Genomic DNA, 22045 nt, shown 5'->3' with positions numbered 1-22045 from the left:
CAGCAACAAAAACAAGACGCAAAGAGCAGATGACGTTAATAGTAATCCACAAGAAACAGTACAGCTGAAGCAAACGGTTCAGGTTTGCAGTAACAAAGAGTTGTGTACACAGTTTGAGTGTACATTTGTGTGTGGACCTACCCTCTTCCTGCTGCTTCATGGTCTCCGGGTTGCTTTCACTATCAGCGTCGTAGCCCTCCTCCTCCCCCGGGAGCCGGACACTGCAGCTCTGCACCTCATCCACCTCCTCAGACAGATCTCCTGCCGGAGCCGCCCCCTCAGCAAACACCTGGAGCTTCTGGTAAAAAAAAAAAAAAGCTTAAATGAAACTAAACCAAGATCCTCCTCCCCAATCCTGCTACCTTAAATGGTGGTAAGATTTAAGATTAATCGCCAATCCTTTGATGATTAAAACAACAAATCTCCTTGACCAAAAGTATTTCCAGCATGATAAGTAGTGGTCTTTCCACTTATGTGGTGAAAAAAGGGAGGGAAAAAAGTACAAGTTTTTGGTCATAAGACAAATATCAGCTGACTTGAACTGCATCTACACAGCCCAGTTCCTTGTTGTGCACAGTTGGTGATAGTATGCACACATCAGAAAACTCCCAACAATAATGCAGAGAAGGAGGAATTATTCTGACACCACCAAGATGTGAGAAACAATACCTTTAACTGTGACGTGTCGGTAATCGTCTCAAAAAATGCGACACCTTCTGTTGCGAAACATTAATTTTAGAGCTTTGCAAATTGGGTAATTCTTAAGTAGACATCACACTCTGCTGGGTCTACAAAGAAAGTACTAAGCTCTTAGAAAAACAATAAATCTGAGCAAAAAAAAAAAAAGATGGATAAGATATATTCTCATCCAATACTTTTAGTTTACAGAAACAATGCAGTTAAAGTGTTTTAGAAAAGTATTTATACACCTTATACTTTTATACACCTTATAATTTTGCACTTCAAAATCATGATTATTAAATAAATGGATTTTAAATCCAGTGCAAAAAAAAAAATCCCTCAAAAGTCAACTTATAATTAAACTTTACAAACAGCCACAGCTCAGGTGGAAGAGTCTGCGAACTGGACAACTACTTTAAAAATGGTTCAAAACTGCTCCAATGTGCTGTACAAAAATAATGCCATAATAGAATAAATTGATGGAATTAAAACATAAAAATAAGTAAATAAAATAAAAATAAAACATCACAACAGAAAAGTTACAATATCAGGCCTCAATTAAATGCCAATGAATAAAATAAAAATTTAAGAAGTGATTAAGAAAATGACCGAGGGTGTGGGCAGATCTAATCTGGGAAGGTCATTTATTCTAGAGAATAGGAGCAGATGTAGAGAAAGCCCGATCTCCTTTGAGCTCAAGTCAAGTCCGAAGGACTTCCAATAGCAACTGATTACTGGATCTTAAAGTTCTGGACATAGATGTGAAGTTTAAAAAGGCTAATCCATTTAAAACTTTATAAGTTGTTAAAAGAATCTTAAAATCTATCTGATACAAAACAGGCAGCCAGTGTAAAGAGGGCAATATTGACCTTGCATGGTCAGGCTTCCGGGTGCGGCACTCTGGATCACTATAAGATTATTTGTCATTTGATAAACCAATCAGCGATTTATGGAAGAATGACAGAAAGTCAAATAAAAAGTCAAATTTGAAGCTTGAAACAAAGAAAACATTACATAACTTGAAATTTTGGACCTACATCCAAAACACTGTGTGGGAGAAGACTGACGAGACCCTGAACCCATTGTGAAGCATGGTAGTGGCCTCATCATGCTGTGTGGATGTTGACTACTTCAGCAGAGACTAAATACTCTAAACCTCAGTTTAGAACAACTGAGGTTTAGCTTTCAAGCAGCTAAACACCCCTAAATTGGGCCAATATGAAACAGGTCACAGCCCATTAATGTGTTTAAGTGGCCTAGTCAAAGTCCAAAGTGAGAAATCTGGAAAACTGATGCTCATAGACACTTTGAGGTTTTTATAATGCAAAGCTGGTGGAGACACACATCAAAATACAGCCAGCTGTAATTATTATAAATAGTTTGAAGTTTAAATTAATTTTCAGATTCGTTATAGATGATAAATGTTGCTGATAAAAATAAAATGCTTTAGCACCGAACACAGGAAAGTGGGTGAAACTGAGTGTAAATTTAAATAGGTCATGCTTGCTCTTTGTGGACGCTGTAATTACGTTTCCCATCTTGATGTCCAGATAATGGTTGCTCAGCAACATGGTGTAAATGCTTTACTTTAGTGACCGACAATACTTTGCTGGATGACTGCTTTCCTTTCATTTATGCTCAACTTCTTTACTTATAGTATTGTTTTTATATTTTACCATAAAGGTGAAGTTATTGTTAGAAAACGATGCTAAAGAAATCAGGTATGTTGGTTTGATACCAACAAATCAGGTAATTCAGAACGGAAACAGCAGAGGGGGAGTTGATAATGTTCATAACTGGGTGATAGTGTCTTAGTTATCACCTTCATGACATCTTGAAAAACAAGCAACCATTTGCCAACTTGCTAAACTCAGTGTTATGGCTGGTTGGAATTTATTTAAAAATAACAGAGCAGAGGAGGAATAAGAGACAAGAAAGTTAAAACTAAGCTAAAAAATTGCAATCTAAACATCCTCTAATCAAAATTAGATATTTTCCTCAATTACTAAAACTCTGCCTTTGTTGTAGCAACATTTAACTTCATTTTTTTAAGAAGTCAGTTCCACTAAAATACCACAAAAATAATGTAATTTGTTAAATCAGCTCACCAAACTTGAATAAGTAGAAAGGTAAACTCTTCAACTGAGAGCACATTTAACATTAAGTACACCCTAAAGACAAATATGTCATGGATCCATGGCTCTGAATGGAAATACTGGACAGGCATGTTTGCTATCGCCTTCACTTTCCTATATCCAAGTTTGAAAAAGCTGCAGCAAACAATAAAAGTAAAATAGAACATATTAATTAAAGTTACTACACTGCAAAAACATAAAATATTACCAAGTAACTTTGGTCTAATTCTTTTGTGCAAGTATCTTACTACATTTGAAATAATACAAACAAACTTACAAGTAACTTTTCTTGTTTTAAGTCAATACTTCCTTAATATTGATAAAGTACTAGTTTCATTGGCAGATTATTGCACTTAAAACAAGACATTTTTCCCATGTTATGAGTTAATTTATCTGTCAGTAGAATCAGTACTTTTTCATCAATATTAAGGAGATATTTACTTAAAATAAGCTTATACATCTTGCTGAAATAATGCAGCAAGAAAAAAAGTTGTGTTGAAAATTAAAGTTTCACTACACAAAAAAAAAAAAAAAATCTTACCAAGTATTTTTGGTCTAGGTTCTAGACACCCTTCTTCAAATCAGACAAAATTGGTGTCAAACGTTTGTGCAACAATTTTTTTTTATTTGTGCTCCTATCATTTTAAAGATATTTAGAAATGTTTTTAGAGGTCATGAAAGGTCAGCCAGCCCCCCTACCGTCTTCGAATCATACAAAATTGGTCTCAATCAACTCAACTACGTTTGTGCTGGTTTGTGGAGCAACAGCTTTTGTTTGTGCTGCTTTGGCTTTCAAGATATTAATGAAAGCTTACAGGTCATTTTGATTTCGTAGAAGTGGGGGGATGATGGGGCTGGTTGACCTTAATTGAGTTTTAAATTGTAATGTAACTTACTTAGTTAACACACTTGAAGTAAAAAAAAACTAAAATATTTGCACTAGAAACTACACAAAAAATCCTTGGTAGGATTTTGTGTTTTTGCCGTATTGAAGTCAAAATCAAAATCGAGTGCCGACATAAACCCATTAATAAAATATGCATAGATTGTATCTTGCTATCTTGGTTCTCTAACCAGAGAACTTACCCTCTCTGGTTTCTCCTCAGGTGTATCAGTACATGAAGACACCTGAGCCAAGGCCACTCGCAGCAGGGAGTCAAACAGAGGTACTGCAAGGTCAGAGTTCACCACACCTGAGCGAGACAGTTGGTCTCTCACCTCCAACAGGGTCTCCTCCACAGACTGAGGCTGTTGAAGTTAAAATGCAATAGATCAGGGCTTCTCAAAGTGTGAGCAAAAAGTTTACAGGTCAGGTTTTCACTAAATGTTATAGTTGTTTTGTAGCTGAGGTACGGAGATAATAAATAGAGCTGCAACTAACCAACTATTAATCAATTATTCTGACAATTAATATGATTAATCTTATTTAAAAAGTGGCACATTCTGCAGATTTTCACTTAACCACGAGCCTTTTTATAAAACATTATAAATACATTAAAATATGCTAATAAACTAATAATTCAATACCGTTTTAAATGAAAGAAATACACATTTTATTTCCCAAAATGCAATAACAGCATTCCTTTAGTGTACGTTTGATTATTTGTGGCAAATGATGCATCTGGAGCTAAAAAAAAATAAAAAATACAAAATTTCACATTAACATGTGAAAAGTTCGGCCTTTGATTGTTTGTTTTGATTAAGTGATTAATAATTGGACATCAAAAGGTGCTTAATTTGATCCAGGTGAAGCTAAAACTATAATAAAGGTTCTTTTTATCTTAAATGCCAAATGTGTGCATATTTTTGCACAGTTTTGGCTTAATAATGTCTCCGAGTGTATTGTTCTTTGAATAAATGGCCTTTTTGGAGTCTGCATACACCACTTAGTGATTGATCAATTACTAAATTAGTTTATGATTATTTCAATAATCAATTAATTAAAGAAAATTAGCCATAGAGATGATAAACCAACCTGAGAAGAAAGCTCCGGTTCTATCCTCTGCATGGCAGAGTTAGCGCTGTGCAGACAAATCGCCAGCAGGGCCTCAAGAAGACGAATACTTTGAAGCTGCCACTGTTCATCAAACCTCTTTCCTGGATCTTTGGTCTTCCCCTCAGTCGGACCCAAACTGTGAAAATCTCCTGATTCGTATGGAGGATCTTCAGATCCCAGTGAAGCAGCAGGAACTGCAGACTCTGGGCTGCCTTTCCCTTTGCCCTCTCTCTTCTTCTTTGTTTTTCCATCCTTGCTCTTACACGAGAGTTTCTGGATGACCATGGCCATGAGGCGCAGGCACACATCCAGTCCTCCGAGCCTGAAGAACTGCCTTTGGAACAGAGGGCTGGCCATGTAGATGAAGCGGCACACAGACCAGACGTCGGCGGCTCGCCGTAGCTGTTCTTTAGAGGGCAATGCCACACTGTCTGGGGACAGATACGGCAGGCGGCCCCCTAGAGGTTCGCTCGCTGTACTGTCGTAACCTGAAGTGTCCTCAGAGTCGTTGGCAGAGTCCCGGTCAGAATCCGCCTCTTTGCTGACACAGAGGAAGGCCACACAGAGGAACAGGTTGATCACATGCAGGTGGGTCTCCGTTCTGCTTCTCCCTGGTCCAGGGTTCTGTCCAGTTCGGCTTTTGTGACGTGGATACACTTCCTTTAGGCCTTCGTAGAACTTGCTAAGGCTCTGTGGGCCTTCTCCGACACCTCGTGACCCTAGCTCCTCAGCCAGGCCGAGGATGGCCTCCCTTTCTTTGGTGTCAGCACTCTCCAGCTCATGAAGAAGCCCGTCACTCTGCTGATGTCCAACTCCTATGATCAGAGTTTCAAACACCTTCAAGGCCAAAGAGCGAGTCTGGTCGAGGTAGACGAGCTCTGTCACCTGGTTGAGCCCGTTACAGCTGATGAAAAGGTCTCGCACCACTCTGAAACACAAAACGTGAAACTACAATGAGTAGAGCTACGATGAAATACTTTGAATATGAACATAACTTAAAATCTGATTGCCTAGTTTATGCTTTCTAGTAGAAAAAGGCAACATCTGGTCAGATCAGACCAAAATGTAACTTTTTGGCTTAAATGCAAAATATTACAGGTCTGCAACTAACATTTATTTTTGTAATCAATTATTCTGAAGATTAATTGGTTAATCAGACAAAAAGAAATGGGCACATTCTGCAAATGTTTCTTATGCCTCATGCCTTTTCTAGAAGTAAATAAAAAGTTACTAATAAACAAATAATTTAATTCCTTTTTAAATAAGAAAACAAAACATTTTATTGCCTAAAAAAGGCATTCCTTTACTGAATGCTTGATCATTTGTAGCAAAGGATAAAAAGCCGTTAAATAAATATTTCTAACGTCAACATGTGAAAAGCCAGAGTCCCAACTTGAATCTAATATAATTTTTTTTAAGGGAGAAAAATATGAGGGTGATGGAAAGGAGGCTTTCCAACCTCAAAGACCTGAAGCATATTATCAAAATGTTGCTCAGCAGTTAAAATATTTTGATGGCAATGCCTGTAAAGGCAAACTATTTTAAGTGTAAATAAAAACAGACTATTTTTCCTTAAAACTCACTCTTTTTACATCATTTTATCATCCCTAAACAAGAAGCCCGTCTCATTTCACATCAGAAACAAACTTCTAAGTTGAATGAAAATTACCTTAAATCTAAATCTACCAAAGGTATGAATAATTTTGGGTCTAACTCTAATTCAGTGGCCTTTAAATATCACAAATGAATAACAGTACTGGTGAGAAACAGATAAAAACAGATGAAAATTCAAACGTGTGTTTTTAATCTTTTGGAAAACAACCAAATCAGAAGATAGGGAGATAAAATGACCAACTGCATTAGAGACAGTCGCAACCCTAAGGTCACACTCAGTCAATAAATCTAATTAATTCAGATCAAATCTAGCTATGATTTTTAGCACCAATATGTCCACTGTGATTTATAATACATTTTCCCCTATAATGTGTTCCTATCAATCCATATGTGAATTAAAAGTACAGGAAATAAATAAATACGTCCCTTATAGTCAGTGGTAAATTTATTCTTGCTTCAGCGATCGTATCCGTGCTTCTAAATAAATATGTTTAATTGACTCTAACACAACATATGCTTGTACTAAGCACAACTGTCTGTCAGACAGAAAGATATATATTTATAGAAAGTATAATGTATCACCTGGAGACACAACAAGAAAGGAAATCCAAAATAATCTTTAAAAAGTCACTTTTAGCCTCTTTTTGTGAGTGTGGTAAAAATCTAAATGGATAATAGAGCAATTTCTCTTCCTATGTTGGGAAAACCACATGCAGATTATCTAAAGCATGGTCAGCTGTACTAGACTTGCATAATTCACTAGCAGCACCTTTATATAAATAGACCACAATATATGTAACTCAGTAGCTAACAGCTTTAAATGAGCTAAAACTAAACCACAACTGCTACTGTATTTGATATCCATTATGCTTTTTGCTCTTTGTGTTTTATGAGCCATTATAATTATGACGTGGATTTAAATTTGTGTTCAACTTTAATACAAATGAGAGATATGAATAACAAAATATTACATCTAATACGAAAAAGAATCTTATTTAACTTCTAGGATAAGGTTAAATCAAAAAACAATACTTGATATTTCCTGAATTTACACATCAACTCCCTGCCAGTACAAATAATGGTTTTTAATTAAAGTAGTGGTGTCCAAAGTGGAACATTTGAATGAGCTGTGTTGGAGCAGAGACTCGTCTGAAACTGGCAGGACATTGACTTTTGAGGACTGGAGCTGGACATCTATGAATTAAATAGATGCAATTTATAAATTAAGCTGTTATTTTTTCTCCCTGAAATTGAAACCCTTTCCTCACCCTTCCTCCAGTTTATCTCATTCTTTATTAGATTTGCTCTCCGGAACATTTCCTGGTTTCATTGACAACGTGAAATTCCATCAAGATGGCTCATCTTTAACTCCTCATGTCGTGATATGTACGATTTTATGAAAGCGAGTTGTGTTAAGCCAACGGTCACAGATGTAGAGTCAGAGCATAAAATTCCTTGTCTTAATTATCCTCAAACGCTCTAATGTTACCTAATATATGCATGAGAAACTTAATAATCTACCAATTCTGTTTTTATCAAAACAATGTTACCAGATTGGTCCAGCAGATGGAGCTCCTTAATTTACAGAACAACCATAAAAATCAAATGTACTTTTTTTTCCTCAAATTGTGGGCTTGTATAAAAGCAATTTCTCCAGTAGCTAGATTTGATCATTTTGTTTCCTAGAACAGGTTAAATACTTTAAATGTGGCATGTCAGTCCAAGCCAGGCATCAGATGAATTGATTAACCCTCTATGTCCTAAATTTAAAATGTTGGCTGGATATTTTTTATTTTAACTGTACGCAGTTCTTTAAATGTCTTGTGAGTAAATATATTTGCCCACTTATGCATAACAACTGGAACTTTCAATATCTAGCAAGTTATTTTACAATTTACCCTCTATTAAAAGAGCGCCCCTCAGATTAATTTCACCCCCTGCTACAGTGGGAGTGAAATTACTGTAATAACCTGACATCGGCTGGAAAGAGCAACATCTCCCCTTTCAGAAACCGTTGGAATTTTTCAGATAGCGCAAAGTGTTGACGAATTATGATACATTTAGGACTTAAATGTTTAATATGAATATTCGAAGAATAACAAAACGTTTTATTAGAGTTGTGTAACTTTATCCAAAAGGTTTTTTCCCCCCACATACTCAGCTGAATTAAATGCGGCACAAAAACTATTTCAACAGAGATGCACCAAAAAAACGTCTGAAGAAAAAAAATATGTTCTTCAGAGTGGAAGTTCAAAAATCAATTATTTTTCCAATCAGTGAAAGCCCCATAAGTAAGCTCTACCAGGTTATAACAACACTCTTTGGGGTGGAAGTGGTTACTGAAGGAAGACAGTTAGCTATTGCTTGCATCAATGAGGTGTTTAAAAGAGAAGTCAGAGGAAGAATATAGAAACACAAGAAGCTATTTAGAGGAAAAGTATGTTTTCTTTGACATGTTTTGATATTTCTACGGTTCAAACAGACTGCAAAACAGCGAGACACAAGATTTTCACATGAAAACACCAAATTAGAGCAGAGTACACCAAAGTCGCTCCAGTTTGCAACATGGAGGATATAGGGCATTTAGCCTTTTAAAAATCTTTGAGGAATACACAAAATGGCTGCTATTTTAGAAATGCAATAATTGCTAATATAAGACAGAAAATATTTTGAATGCTGCTGTTAAATGTTTTTGCAGATTTAACAGCAGAGGAATCCAAATTGGCCAAAATCAGTTTCAGTAGTAAAATATCGATCAGTCCATCAAACTACCTGGGAATGCAGCAAAAAAACACAAATAGAAATTATAAATATTTTACATAAACAATTAAAATTAGGTGTACTTTTGAGTGAGCATCTCAAAAGTGAGAACTTTTGCTCACTTATCTCTCATACACCAAGCTAGTTGAACCCAATCTAAATGGGTCACAAAAGAAAACCCATAATGATTCAATTCCATATGTTTATGTAGATCTTCTTAAAGATATTTTTTAAGGTGTTGAAAAAGAAATGTAGTATGTGGATCACCAATACCTGCCTTATAAAGACAGGCAACAATGTTACATAACAGTCAATAGTCTTGCATCTCTTACTAGAGACACCAAAACAGGATAAATTATTGATTAGTGACGATTACCACGGGTTTGGAAAGGGGGATCTCATGACCAAGTGGATACAGTCTTCTTTGAGGTGGCTGGGTAAGTTTTATGTCTCATGTTCATACAATCCCTGAACTGTTGAAAATTGCAATGTAGCACTAAATTATAAAAACTGAGAAGTAAATGGATTTATGGTATTTATGCAAATAATCCCAATGTCTTTGGGATTGGTAGCTAGTAAGAGTTGAGCAAAACCAACAAAAGCAGAGAAAACTTAAAGGGGTCTTCTTGTATAAAAATTCAAATTTTCCATTTATATGGAAATAAATACACAGAGACATTTTTTGTCAATAAATTCATGTTTTTTGGTGTCTAGAAAATGAGCCATTTCAAAAATCTTCAGATTTTAAATAGGACTATGCCATTACTTAGCAACCTGAGCTGAGCCCAGCGCCGTTACCTAGCAACCCAAAGGGAGCTCCAGCACATCTGGTCAGCTGGTTTTACCATTGTATAATGGCTGGTGCAAAAGACAAGTGTTTATTTATTGTCTTACTATTAAAAAACCACTTGCTGCATTCTTGTTGGTTGTGCAGGAGGCTCCACTTCTGATTTTCAAAGATGTAGGGTTGTATAATTACGCATCTGTTTGCAGCCATTTTCCTGTTCGAGTGTAAACTTTGAGTTGAGGGGTGTGGCCAGCAGCAGCAATTTGGATTTAAGGTGACAAGAGGCCCCAACACAACTCATTCTGAAAAGAATTAAAATCTTATTATTTAAGAATGATTTTGTGCAAAAAATGAGATGAACATGTTTTGTATTGCCCAGAAACCTATTCTAACCTGTTCAAGGAAGCATAATAGGCCATTTTTAGGTCAGAAGATTCCAGATTGAAGAAGAGTGGTTGAGGAGCTCACCTTGATTTGAGAAGTGCTGGTAATGTTTGCAGGTAGATGAGTAGGACCTCCACAGGCAGGCACTGTGTGTGGTAGCTGCAAACCTGAGTGCAGACAGTAGAAACCCCCAGCTGCTGAGCATGGTGGACCAACTCCACCCCTCTTTGCAGAACGGGGTTGAAGATGTGTGTGTAGAGTTGCCACTGCACTATAGCATTGCCGCGTAGCGTTAGATGGCACACATGGCCGGCTATCTGCTGGCTCAGCTGCCATTCCTCACCAAACACTAGCTCCTGGTAAGCCTCCAGAGCATCCCACTTCCAGAGCATGTCCTCAGCCCCTCCTCCACTAGGCAGGATACCTTGGGAGCGGTAACATAAACTGGTAGAAATGTTTGCAGGTTCGCCTTGTTGCAATGTCTCCTCCAGACCTGGAAGTTGGCTGCTGTCCAGAGTACAGATGTTACAAGAGGCCAGTTTAGCTTTCTCTGACGGCTGACCTCCACCAAGCTGGTCTAAAATCAGCCGACTTAGCACACTGAGCACATGGGACTGGTAACTACGGAGACCTGGAGATTGGAAAGCATGTAAAAGGGGTCCTACAACTGAGCGAGGGTCCATGCAGCAGCAGATTCCAACAGCTTGAATCCCAGCTAACACCTGCAGCACAGATGGCCCACTGGGCGAGAGGCGCTGCAGGAGCCGGAGACATTGGTGGGCGCATGCAGCTAGGCAGCAGCATCTCTCAGGGTAACGCACGGTATCCCCCTCAGATTCCTCTGAGCCTTCCACAACCTCCTCAAAGGGGTTGCGTCTTGCCACTTGCATGAAAGCGGAGACGGGCAAACCTGACAGGTCTCTGTGGTGATGGAGGAAGTGGGAATACTCGCAGCGACGGTGCCGGCGTCGAGCACAAACCGATTGATGAAGCTGTTCTGACTTGGCTTTCTTAATAGCGCTGATTATTTTGAAGACCCCTGCAATGAGGCCGCGTATCCGCTCCGACGCCTCTCTGCCTACATCAGAACTGGCCCTGCTGAGTCCCTCCAGCAGCAGAACCGTGGCCTCAAAGAGCTCGAGGCCACGATGCTGGACAAATTCATGGATGAGCTCCAGAGCCTGGCTAAAGAAGAAAGGGTTGGGCGTTGAAGCCTGGAGGCAACTCAGGAGGACTTGTAGTACTCCCTCTAAAAGCTCAGGAAGTAGTAGAGCTCTGTGGCGATAACGGGAAAAAGAAAAATCATCCTGGACCTCCTGTAGGGTCTTTTTTGACCGCGGGGCAAAAGGGTTATTCTGCCTCTCTAAACAGCTTCGGATTTTGAGAGTTGCTCGCAGCAAGTCTGTCAAACTTCGCCTCAGGCTGTCTGGAAGTCTGTCGCTCTGGCTTATATCCACAGACATCAAATGCAAGATGGTGCGTAGCAGCATTCTCTGAACCAATGCGATCGGTTCCTCCGTCCATCCTCCAGCCAGTTCCTCTGCTCCCATCCCTCCTCCTCCCCCCAGACCACAACAGTCTCCAAACTCAGTCAAGATCTCCGTGAGGGTCGGTACGACGCTGATGGCCAGACCGGGGTTGTGATTGATGCTCATGTCAAACTTACACACCTTCTCCAACAGGGAAAGCAACACGTGACAAAGATCGAAAGGAGAGTTCTCCATGCGGTTGAAGATGGATATTGCAGCTGGGTCAGTCAAGGTTTCGTGGTCTATCATCTGAGACCCGGGGGCCCTGGGGTGGGGATACGGTGCACTCATGGTTTCTGTAGTGTTGGTGGCCGTAGACGTCAACTGCGAGGCCTCAGAGCGGTGATGCTGGCAGCTCACCTGGATGGTGGAACTGTGTGGTCTTCGGCTCCTTGAGCCCCCAACGACTCTTTCTTCAGCATTGGCTTCTGAATCTGAGGTGGAGACCTGGGACTTGCGAGCATCTTTCACAGAGTATCTCTGTGACGTTCTGCGTGATCTCCTTGATTTCCAGGTGCCACTGCCAATGCGGGACCTCTTCCCAGAGCTCTGCTCATCAGATGCAGCCTTCTGTCCCGTCCTGAGTGAGACGACCTTCACCTCCCGGCTGAGGAATGCTTCAAGTAGCGATGGCAGGTTGAAATCTGTTCAAACACAAAGACATTCACCAGGTTTTGGCATTCTGCATTGAAAGACACTTTCAGTCAAGCATATTTTTGTAGTTAAATGTGAAAAAAGGTGAATACTGAAGAAGGTTATGCTCCACTGCATGTCAAGAGCAGGTTTGGGTCAGTAAGGGTGTCTTGCATGCTCAGTTTGATTGGGGATAAAATTTGTATCAGTTGTAACATTTTCAGTTGGTACGGTTCACTTTTATACTGCACTGTGTAAAACAAACCAAACTTAGTGAATAACCTGCACTAAGAACCACTGAAAGAAATGACATGAAAACCTCTGAAGAAATGAGCGCACGTCTTCCTTCTTCACAAAATGTAAACAAAAATGAAGTACCGTCACAGTTTAGTGGTTGTAGGATTTCTCTTTTGTCTTTCTTCCACTAGTATTAAAGGTATATCAAGGTCTTGAGTGGGCCGAGTATGGGGCAACTTTTCTGTCCCTCTCCCACCTGTTGCTGTGCACTGCTAGTCAGCAGGTTGAAAGAAGGTTTCACAATCTTATAATAAAGTAAAATTTTGCAGTTGAGAAATATTTCCAGCTTTAGTAAACATATTTATCATGTTGTGTAACATAGTACTTGCTAACAACGTCATCATTTTCACAATTTAAATGTAATGAAACCAATGACGTATTAACTTGTCGATATTATATTAAGTTATGACATTAAAACAAAACAAATTGAAAATGTGACAAATAATGGTACAATGAAACACATTTCTTGAACATTTTGTAGATTTTGTGCATTTTGCTTATCCAGTAGGTATAACAAATGGCATTGTCCTCATATCTACTCATGATGTGAAACATTTTAATTTATAAGTAGACATGATATGTCTATTATTTTTATTCAGCATTATCACCTCATGGCAATCTCGTAACAGTTCAATACCTAGCCAAAACTCAAAACCTTGTGTGTTAAAAGTTTCAAAAAGGAAAAATTAATTAAGCAAAAAAATGTCTAGACTCCATGTTACAGAAGATCAGCAGCCTTCTTCTAAATGCCGGAGTAGTTCTCAGGTCATATGCCTCTACAAACACAAATGTTCTCCTGCTCTGAGACAGGTCGTGCTGCTCACAGCTGCAATAATTAAAAGTTAGTTAAAAACTAAAATTTAAATCTGTATTCCTTCACATCTATTTTTAAGTTTTAGACTTCTAAAGCTGGAATATCCATATTTCTTGGTACATTCTTTGCTCATTTTTAGGTTTAAATATATAAAAAGAACAATTTGAATTCATGGCAGATAATCATACAGACAGCTTTGTGCAACACTTCAAATAAATTGTCATTTGTTTAAGAAACTTTCCATTGTTATTATCTGTTTTCTCATTTAAATAGAGGAACATCTATGCATAAAGCCTCAAGGTGCGTCAGTATCCTGCAGATGCAGATGTATGCATCTGCAGGCCTTCAGTCAGGAATTAATACTGATGATGCAAATTTTTTATACAAAAAAATACTAATTTTAGCAACATTTTAAGATACTCTGATATAAAAATAAATACCTGGGAATACAAAATAAATTCCATAATACACTTTCATTTTTTAAGCTACTCCAGACTTGTAAAATACTTAAAGCTTTATGGATTTTTAAACTTTCAAGGCTATGTAGGAACTCTGCCAAAAGGAGACTAAGTGCAGTGCAGCATTGAGAAAATAAAGGTTTATTGCTGTCATGTGAAGATGATATCAAATGTTATAGTTAAAATCAACAAGGAAACATTCATCGGTCTTCACATGAACCCGTCAAAACAAATGCTGTAAAGCTGCTGGATGATAAAGTGATGCAACCTCCAAATAAGTTAGGAAGATAAAATAATTGTAACATGAACATGGGTTACAGATAAGTAACACAAACACATAAATTACAGTAGGAGCGTGACGGCATTAACAAAACAACAGAAATTTGTAAGTAAGATGGTAACGATAATTGACAACAGACCTGGAGCTTTTTCCTCTTGCACAGGAATCTTCCAGACCAGAGGCAGCAACGACAGCAGCAGAGTTAGCAGCTCTTCCCGACAAGTCAGCTCCTGAGAGTTCAACAGATCACAGTGACTTACTTAGATGGAGAAAGAAAGAAAAAAAAAATCCTTTCAGTCGTCACTTTGGTCCCACTTCGTCGACAAGCCAAGACAAGACACTCCCTCTAAGTCATACTCCACTCCTCCCTAAATTTAAATATCCTTTCAGTCTTCATTGTGTTCATTTACAAAACTCCAATTTATAAATATTTCTAGTTACAAATTATGGGTTTTTTGTTTTGTTTTGACAGGCAGCAATGTAGCAGCTAGATGATGGGCATACTTTGAGGAATTTTGAATCAGACGTGTAATCCTTGCATCCTTGCATTCCTCCGTCATGTGTTAATTAAAAAAGATAAACTTGATAATTTGCCAAACGTAGAAGGTTTAAATATTAGGTTAAAAACACTCCGTTCTGAACATAATGTTTCAAGTTTGTACTCAACTGTTTAATTATGGTACAAAATCTTAACCTAGAAATTAAGGCTCCTTTAATAATAAAAAACAACACAATGATGAAATAGGCTTCAGATTTTAGAAGTGGCATAAAATTCAAATTAATTTATTTGTATTATGTTTTTGAGGAAGAAGACAGATGGGCTTTATTTCAAAATCTAACTCTTTGTCAAATAAGGAATAGAGTATTTTAGATTTTTAGAGTATTGTAGATTCTTTTTGATTTGCGAAAAATTTGTAAAACATTTTCAGTTTTAGTGTTTTGTTTAGCAGTTTAAGATTTCTGGTACAATTTAACACAGATTGTAAGTTTTTTAGGAATCAAGCAAGTTTTTAAAAGGTAATTCTTTTAATTTCTGAATGGATGTTTATCAGGTACCTATAGTATTATTCTATTATTAAAAAAATATGTAGCAATTCTTTATGTTTACCTCTTCAGGGTTTTGTTCACCATAATTAGTTGCAGTAGCAAGTAGTTTTTCTCATGACCCAAAGCAAACGAGCGAGAGTGTCTGACTGTAGAGGCCATCTGATATCGGTCTTTTAATCTTTACCATGTACGACAAGCTTGTAGAGATCTACCAACACGTGAGAAAAACCAAGTGATGTGACAGAAAGGGTCCTCAAAATTATGCTCCAACAGATACATCCCTATAGCACAGAATAGAACAATAATATATTGGGAATAGTAATTATTCATCCTTTTTTTTTTGCTCTTAAACAGAAAGAACCCTGTGTCTTAAAAACGTGTTACAGCAGTATCAAAAATGGCGCTGAATATTATTATGATAAATGACAATATTGCTGTTTTGAGACAATTTTCAGATTATGTATTGATAATGGCATAACAACGCAAATCCACCCGGTCAAATTTCAATAAACTTTAATTCTCTAAACACTTAAAACTGGTACTGGGCAATATTTTAAATATCCAAAACAGCCAAAACCATAAATAAAATAGATGATGTTGTTTCTGGAAACAAAATCGCCCTTAAAAAACTATTAATCATCAGAATACAAATTATCAAGCTTATTTTAATTCATCTGCTGAATTGATTGATTATTGTGACAGGCTTACTGATACAGAGAATAAGAATGTATTTTAAAATCTGCGATATATATTGTGTATCTTGATACATAAAAAAATATTGTGGTGTTGCACTATTGACCTTGTTGTCCAGCTCTACTTACAGCCTCTTAATATTTTACAGATTTTAGTCTAACTGGAGCAAAACATCTGGCACATGACTCTGAATATGATCTCTACAGACAGCAGAGTTACATTTCCCAATCATAAACGATACAAAATATTTCATACATATAGATATGAGGGTATTCCCAACCCAGTGGGACAAATACAATTTACGACACATTTTCTACTGAATCACAAGCCTATCTCTTTGATTTGCAATCAGCATTAGCAACACACAAGCTGATTATAAAGTAGCTCTGATTGCCATGATAGAGCTGATCCCTAGCAGGACGCTGCTGACGCACACAGCCAGAGCTTGTGATGACAATTTCCACATGCATGCCTTAAATTTGAGGACGAAATGCTAAAACAAAATGAGAATTATAAACAGTGAGTACATGCCCAAACATGTGAGGTCAAATTTATAATGACTTGCATACCATTCAAGTTTTCTTTAAACTGAAGTGCTGTTTTTTGTAAAACTGATGAAGTAGATGATCATATTTCTCTGTCACACTACAAAAAAAAGACTTGCATCTTTGGGGTTTGTTTAATCATCACTTTGCTGTCCTTATGTCATCTCAGTCTGAGTTTCCTGAATGAACCACAGAAGTCTAAACTCTGCTGGGGTTTAATCTGAATATTCCTTTAGGCTTATTCTGCAACGTTTATAAAATATGGACACTAAACGCTTTGCAAAACCCTCAAATTTTATAGGTGCCATCTGACTAAGCAGCAGGAAGACTTCTGACAAAGTGGGCACCATAACTCCCAGCAGTCACATAATTTCCAACTCCATCAAGGATCACACAGAGCACTAAGAAACACGACGCTCTGAACAGCAATTAAAAACCCGAAAGTTGTGACTGTAATTGAAAATCTTTCCCAGAAGACTTGTGGTGAAGCGTGCAGACAGTAACCATATGAACAGACAAATCAGCGGGCTGCCTGAGCCTGGTGTTGGTTGATGGAGAAACAATACCTCCTTCCTTGAGGCCATTTCTACCATTTCACACAAGCAAAGAAAAGATTACCCTTCTTTCGGCTGCTGAAGATCCACATAATCAACAACACTTATATAATATATATTTAGGCACTGAACCCTGAAGGGTAAATGAAAATATTTCCAACTGATAACAGGTGGATACTGGAGAAGCAGCCGTCACAGATATGTGCAAGAATTTAAAACTTCAGTGAAATTTAAGCATCCTCTGTAGAGAAAAACATTTTCATTAGAGAACTGAAAATGTGGTCAGTTCATAAAACTTTACAGCATCTAATTAGAGCACAACCTTTTTGCTTATATAACAGTTTTATTGCACTGTTATCAGTACAAATATATATTATATCAATGTAAATGTTATAATTTCTCTTCAGCAACCTTACTGAAAAGTCTGTCTGATTTTCCTGTTGATGAAAAACTATTAAATGAATGAAGAATGTTTAATAGCATTGCAGTAGTAGTCTAGAGTTTACCATGCAAAACTAAATCTGAAAATAAAAGCAATTTGGGGTAAATAATACTAAAATTAGGTATGCTATGCTAAGTTAGACAAGCTGTGCAGGCTTCCAGTAATTTTTTAAATATCAAACACTTTTCTGGTCTCAGATTTCTAGATTTTTTATTTTCTGTAATATTCTGAGAGAAAAAAAATCTACCCGAAATTTTATGAAACATACAAAACCACAAACCTGAAATTAGAGTCAGATTCACTGATGTGGTAAATTGTTGTTTATTTGGTATTCTGGAATTATATTGAGATTGTTTTATTACTTCTAAATCTATTTCATCTAAAATTGTTATTTTTCTCTTTATTCAATTCCTTTTTTGTGCAACCAAAAAGGGAGTTTTAATGCTTTTTACCACATGTTTCCTTTAAATCTCTGACCTTTGACCCTTTTACTTCATTGGACTAAAAACTTGATTTGAACCTACATTAAACTCAAAATGTGAAGGGATTAAAACAAAAAATAAAAGCAGATCATTTATATATAAAAAGCATTTTTAATGCATTTATGTCTATAGATAATAGAGTAATTAATAAAATCTGGAAATATGCTGTGCTACACTTTCAAATTTTGTCTCAGTTTTTTATTATTATGATTTGACTTTAAGGAAAAACATATATTAGTTTTTTCCTACCTGATCAATGATGGCGTCCAGAGTGCTGAGCAGCAGGAAGCCCCGCCCCCTGACCAGGTACTCGCCCAGCGCCACCATGTGACTCTCCTCCTCATCTTCATCCCGCGCCTCGGCTCTTTGGGCCACCGCGCTGCATAGCTGGTGTACATCTGTCAGAAACTCTCTGGCCAGGGTGTTACTGGCCCCACTCATGTCTGAGCTGCAAGGAAAGACACAAAACGTCAAAAGCCTGTAGCAAAAATTTAATTATTAACAGACTAGAGCTTCCTGAACACACATCACGTGTATGAGGTAATCCTTAACGCAACAAAGATTTGGGGGTTTTTTAATCTAAGGTTGCAAAAAAACAGAAATCTGGATTGCGTGATTATCCCTCCTCATGCTTTTCAGAGCAGCCCCAAGCTGCTGTACATGTGTGTAACAAGCACGTGTCTCTAAAGAGATTCTCTTTTCCACAAATTACTGAAAGTCCTTTTTAAGGTCAGCAGAACCTTTAACACATGGCACCAGGATGGCAAAATAATTAGAAACCATAAAAACCATGAAGGTAACACTCACAATGCAGGCATTTTAAGGCTGTTATTTGTCTTAAAACAGTCAAATAAAAACCCAGAAACCCATCAAAAAGCACAGATCCACACATACAGTCTGTATGATCTTACCAAATGTTGCAGGGCCAAACGGTTTCCCTCCACACATCTTGTATGCGCTCCAAACTTGACTCAGTCCTGCTAGCTGGATATGCACACTTCCTCACATGACTGCTGACTGATTTCTCTGTTCTGCTGCGCAAATTCCATTAAATCGGAATTTCAAATGGAGGCTTTCCAGATTCGCAGCAGATCAGCGTATCACATGAAAGCATGTGATGTCACATGTCGAGGAGACTGGTCTTGGTAACACTGACAAGCACCCAGTGCCCTGCGGAAGACCTCAGTCGGCAACCGTCATTGATAGACACTGGCGTTAGTATTTTCCACTACAGCAACTTGGAGTGTCTTTAAAAGCAAAGAAAAATCATCTTAGGGATAGCAGGCCATAGTATTATAATATAAACCCATTGTCTAACTAACAATTTATGAATTCATTAAAATAATACAATAAACGCACAGTATTTTTGACTAGTTTCTAGTGCAAATGTCTTAGTAGTCATAAAATAAAACTAAATTAGCTCACATTAACTTTTTCCCAAGGTATAAGAGCTTGTTTTAAGCCAATAATTCCAAGTCTATAGGTTTTCTTTCACTTATAACATCTTTTTTTCTATATTTTTCTTGTCTTTTTCCTGAGAACATTGAAACATTGAACATTGAAAGAGAAATTACTGTCTTCAACTACTTACAGTCCTTCCTTCTTCCCCCTATAGAAATGTACTCATGTCTTAGTGCTTTTGTGCTTTCTGTCTTTTTCCTTAATGCTCAACCCCCATCTGGTTGCCCCAGAAAGCTGATTATACTAAGCCTGGTTTCCTACTCCTCTTTTCCTTTTCCTCTTTCTGTGAAAGGGAGTAGACCCTGTCCACTGCTGATTAACCATAATCAATCACTCTGCTCCATTATCCCACTTTTACAAAGTAGAACATATGATGAACTGAATTTGACTATATTGTCTTATAACTGGATTTAATTGAACTGTAATTGTATCTGAATGTGTGCTTGGATGAACTGGATTCATCTGAAATGAACTCGAACCAAATATGACTCAAAATAGCATTGACTTTAGAAATGCTGCAAAATAAACCAAAAGAGCTTAGATGAGCTTGTGCTCTACCAATTCATGAGTTCTTTAGATCAACTGAAGTTCAGCATGCAAAACATTTGACCAAAATATTATTTATTTGCTTTGAGATGTCGGAAAAAACAAGCTTGATAAAAATCTTCAAAAAGTAAAAAGGTAAAAATAAACTTAAACTCTAGGAAAAGTCACATAAAAACCAACTCAAAATGGGAAAAAGTTGGAGACAAAGTAAAATTTGATGCATAAGAGTATTTATTCTTCCATACATAGAAACCAATGAGTTCCTTCTAGAAAACTGATTTTTTTTCTTTTTTTGGTAAGATAAAACTCTGGTTTTAATCTCAAATACTTATTTCTGCTCTTGTTTTTATCTCACATTTCATTAACTTGTTTAATTTAGTCAAATCAAATAATGTCTTAATTACTGCTTTTGTTGCTGTTTGTAATTTTTTTTGTTTTGTTTTATCAAAACAGGTCTCTCTTGTAAAGGAGATCTTGGATCTCAGTGAGACAATAAAGGTCAAATAAATAAGAAATCACACAAATGAGCTCCAAAGACCTCCGTAACGTGCAAATACAACATGAAGAGTCTTTTTGTCTCTAATTAGATGTTAATTTTTTTTCTGCTTTAGGCTGTCCAACTTATGATGTCAAACTCCATACAATTTGTAGGTGGAAAACGAATTATGGCTGTTGACTCTGACAAAGTGTTAAAGTTGTAAAACAACAGCTAACCTGAATAACAGCTATTCTTTGTGTCAATGCTTAGGAAATGACCTGGTAGTCTTTAAATATTGTTGATGTTATGTTCAACTTGGACACATTAGTGTTTGCTTCAGTTTATAACTACAACAATTACGGTTATCATTTGTAATAAACAGGTTTTTGCATATATTTTCTTCATTTTGGAGCAAAAAAAAAATAAAAATTTAGTAACCTAAATTGTCTAAATTGATTTCATGATTTTCTAATTATATTTTCTATTTTGCTAAGCAACTATGCTTCTGAAAGTTTCGTAACTAATACTAAGGTTTCCCCCAGAAAACTTACTAAGCCCTGTGGTTGGGTGCTTGGGCAGTCATTCATCCAGCGACCCGTCATGTTTTTGAGTTAAAAAATATTTAAAGTTGACAGAAAATTTCAAAAATATCACTTGATAATTATGTGTCATTAAAAAATGTGAAGATTAACACCTGAACACCAATTATAAAGTCTTAAAAAATTGAAACATTTTAAAAAGACTTAAAAAAAAAAAGCAATAATAAGCCTGCTGGGGGCACAATTAAAGCCTGGTGGCCCGACAGGCTTATAATAGACTGGGAGGAACCCTGTAATACTGACAACAATAAACGTATTTCATCATTAATTAGTCCGATCTACGCAATCCAGAAGAAGCTAAATGAGCAGGAAATAACACAAACATAATTTTGTGTCGTAATGCAAAATGTGGTTTAAGAGGAACAGCTGAGAGTATGATGGTTGTGCAGGAGGAACTTTCAGGGAAACCTCAGAGTCAACAGTGACTAACTCAGATTTTAAATACTTTAACATAGTTACACATATGTCAACTGTGAGTTCTTTAAAATGCCCGCAATGGCATAGAACTTAACCTTTCGCAGAACTAAACCTTAATTGGGACATTCCTGCTCCCTGTCAACCGACTTTAGTCTAAACCGTTAAAATACCACAAAATACACAAACATTTGTTGCATCCGTTGAAAATTAAAATTACACTCCGACCAAGACTTCAGTGACACAAGCTGACCTCTTGAGAAATTCCCGCTCAGCATGAAAATGGCCTCTGAATTGAGCGTATTGAAGGTCATCCATAAAGAGGCCAGAAGAAAATTTAAGATGGTTTGACAAGCAGTCACCAAGTGTGACCAGATTCCTCCTCAAACCACCACAAGATCAGACACATTGTTCAA

General features: G+C 37.1%; 1 protein-coding gene across 7 annotated transcripts in view; it reads right to left on the bottom strand.

The window, feature by feature from the left end:
• Positions 1-22045, bottom strand: part of lyst (lysosomal trafficking regulator) — a 77888-nt gene that overhangs the window by 40815 nt on the left and 15028 nt on the right. For 6 of the 7 annotated variants that reach the window (XM_023327451.1, XM_014469251.2, XM_023327455.1 and 3 more), the window contains 6 exons: positions 18381-18579; positions 14508-14598; positions 10442-12530; positions 4792-5740; positions 3903-4064; positions 142-298 (listed from right to left, as the gene is read on the bottom strand). In XM_023327451.1, the coding sequence (XP_023183219.1) occupies positions 142-298; positions 3903-4064; positions 4792-5740; positions 10442-12530; positions 14508-14598; positions 18381-18579 (3647 nt within the window). Of the gene's footprint in view, positions 1-141; positions 299-3902; positions 4065-4791; positions 5741-10441; positions 12531-14507; positions 14599-18380; positions 18580-19042; positions 19107-22045 lie in introns of those variants that run through there. The other variant, XM_023327456.1, reaches the window with a different exon arrangement.

The sequence above is a fragment of the Xiphophorus maculatus genome, chromosome 22 (assembly GCF_002775205.1).
Source record: "Xiphophorus maculatus strain JP 163 A chromosome 22, X_maculatus-5.0-male, whole genome shotgun sequence".
NCBI classification, from domain to species: Eukaryota; Metazoa; Chordata; class Actinopteri; order Cyprinodontiformes; family Poeciliidae; genus Xiphophorus; species Xiphophorus maculatus.
This window is presented reverse-complemented; position numbering and strand designations above follow the sequence as displayed.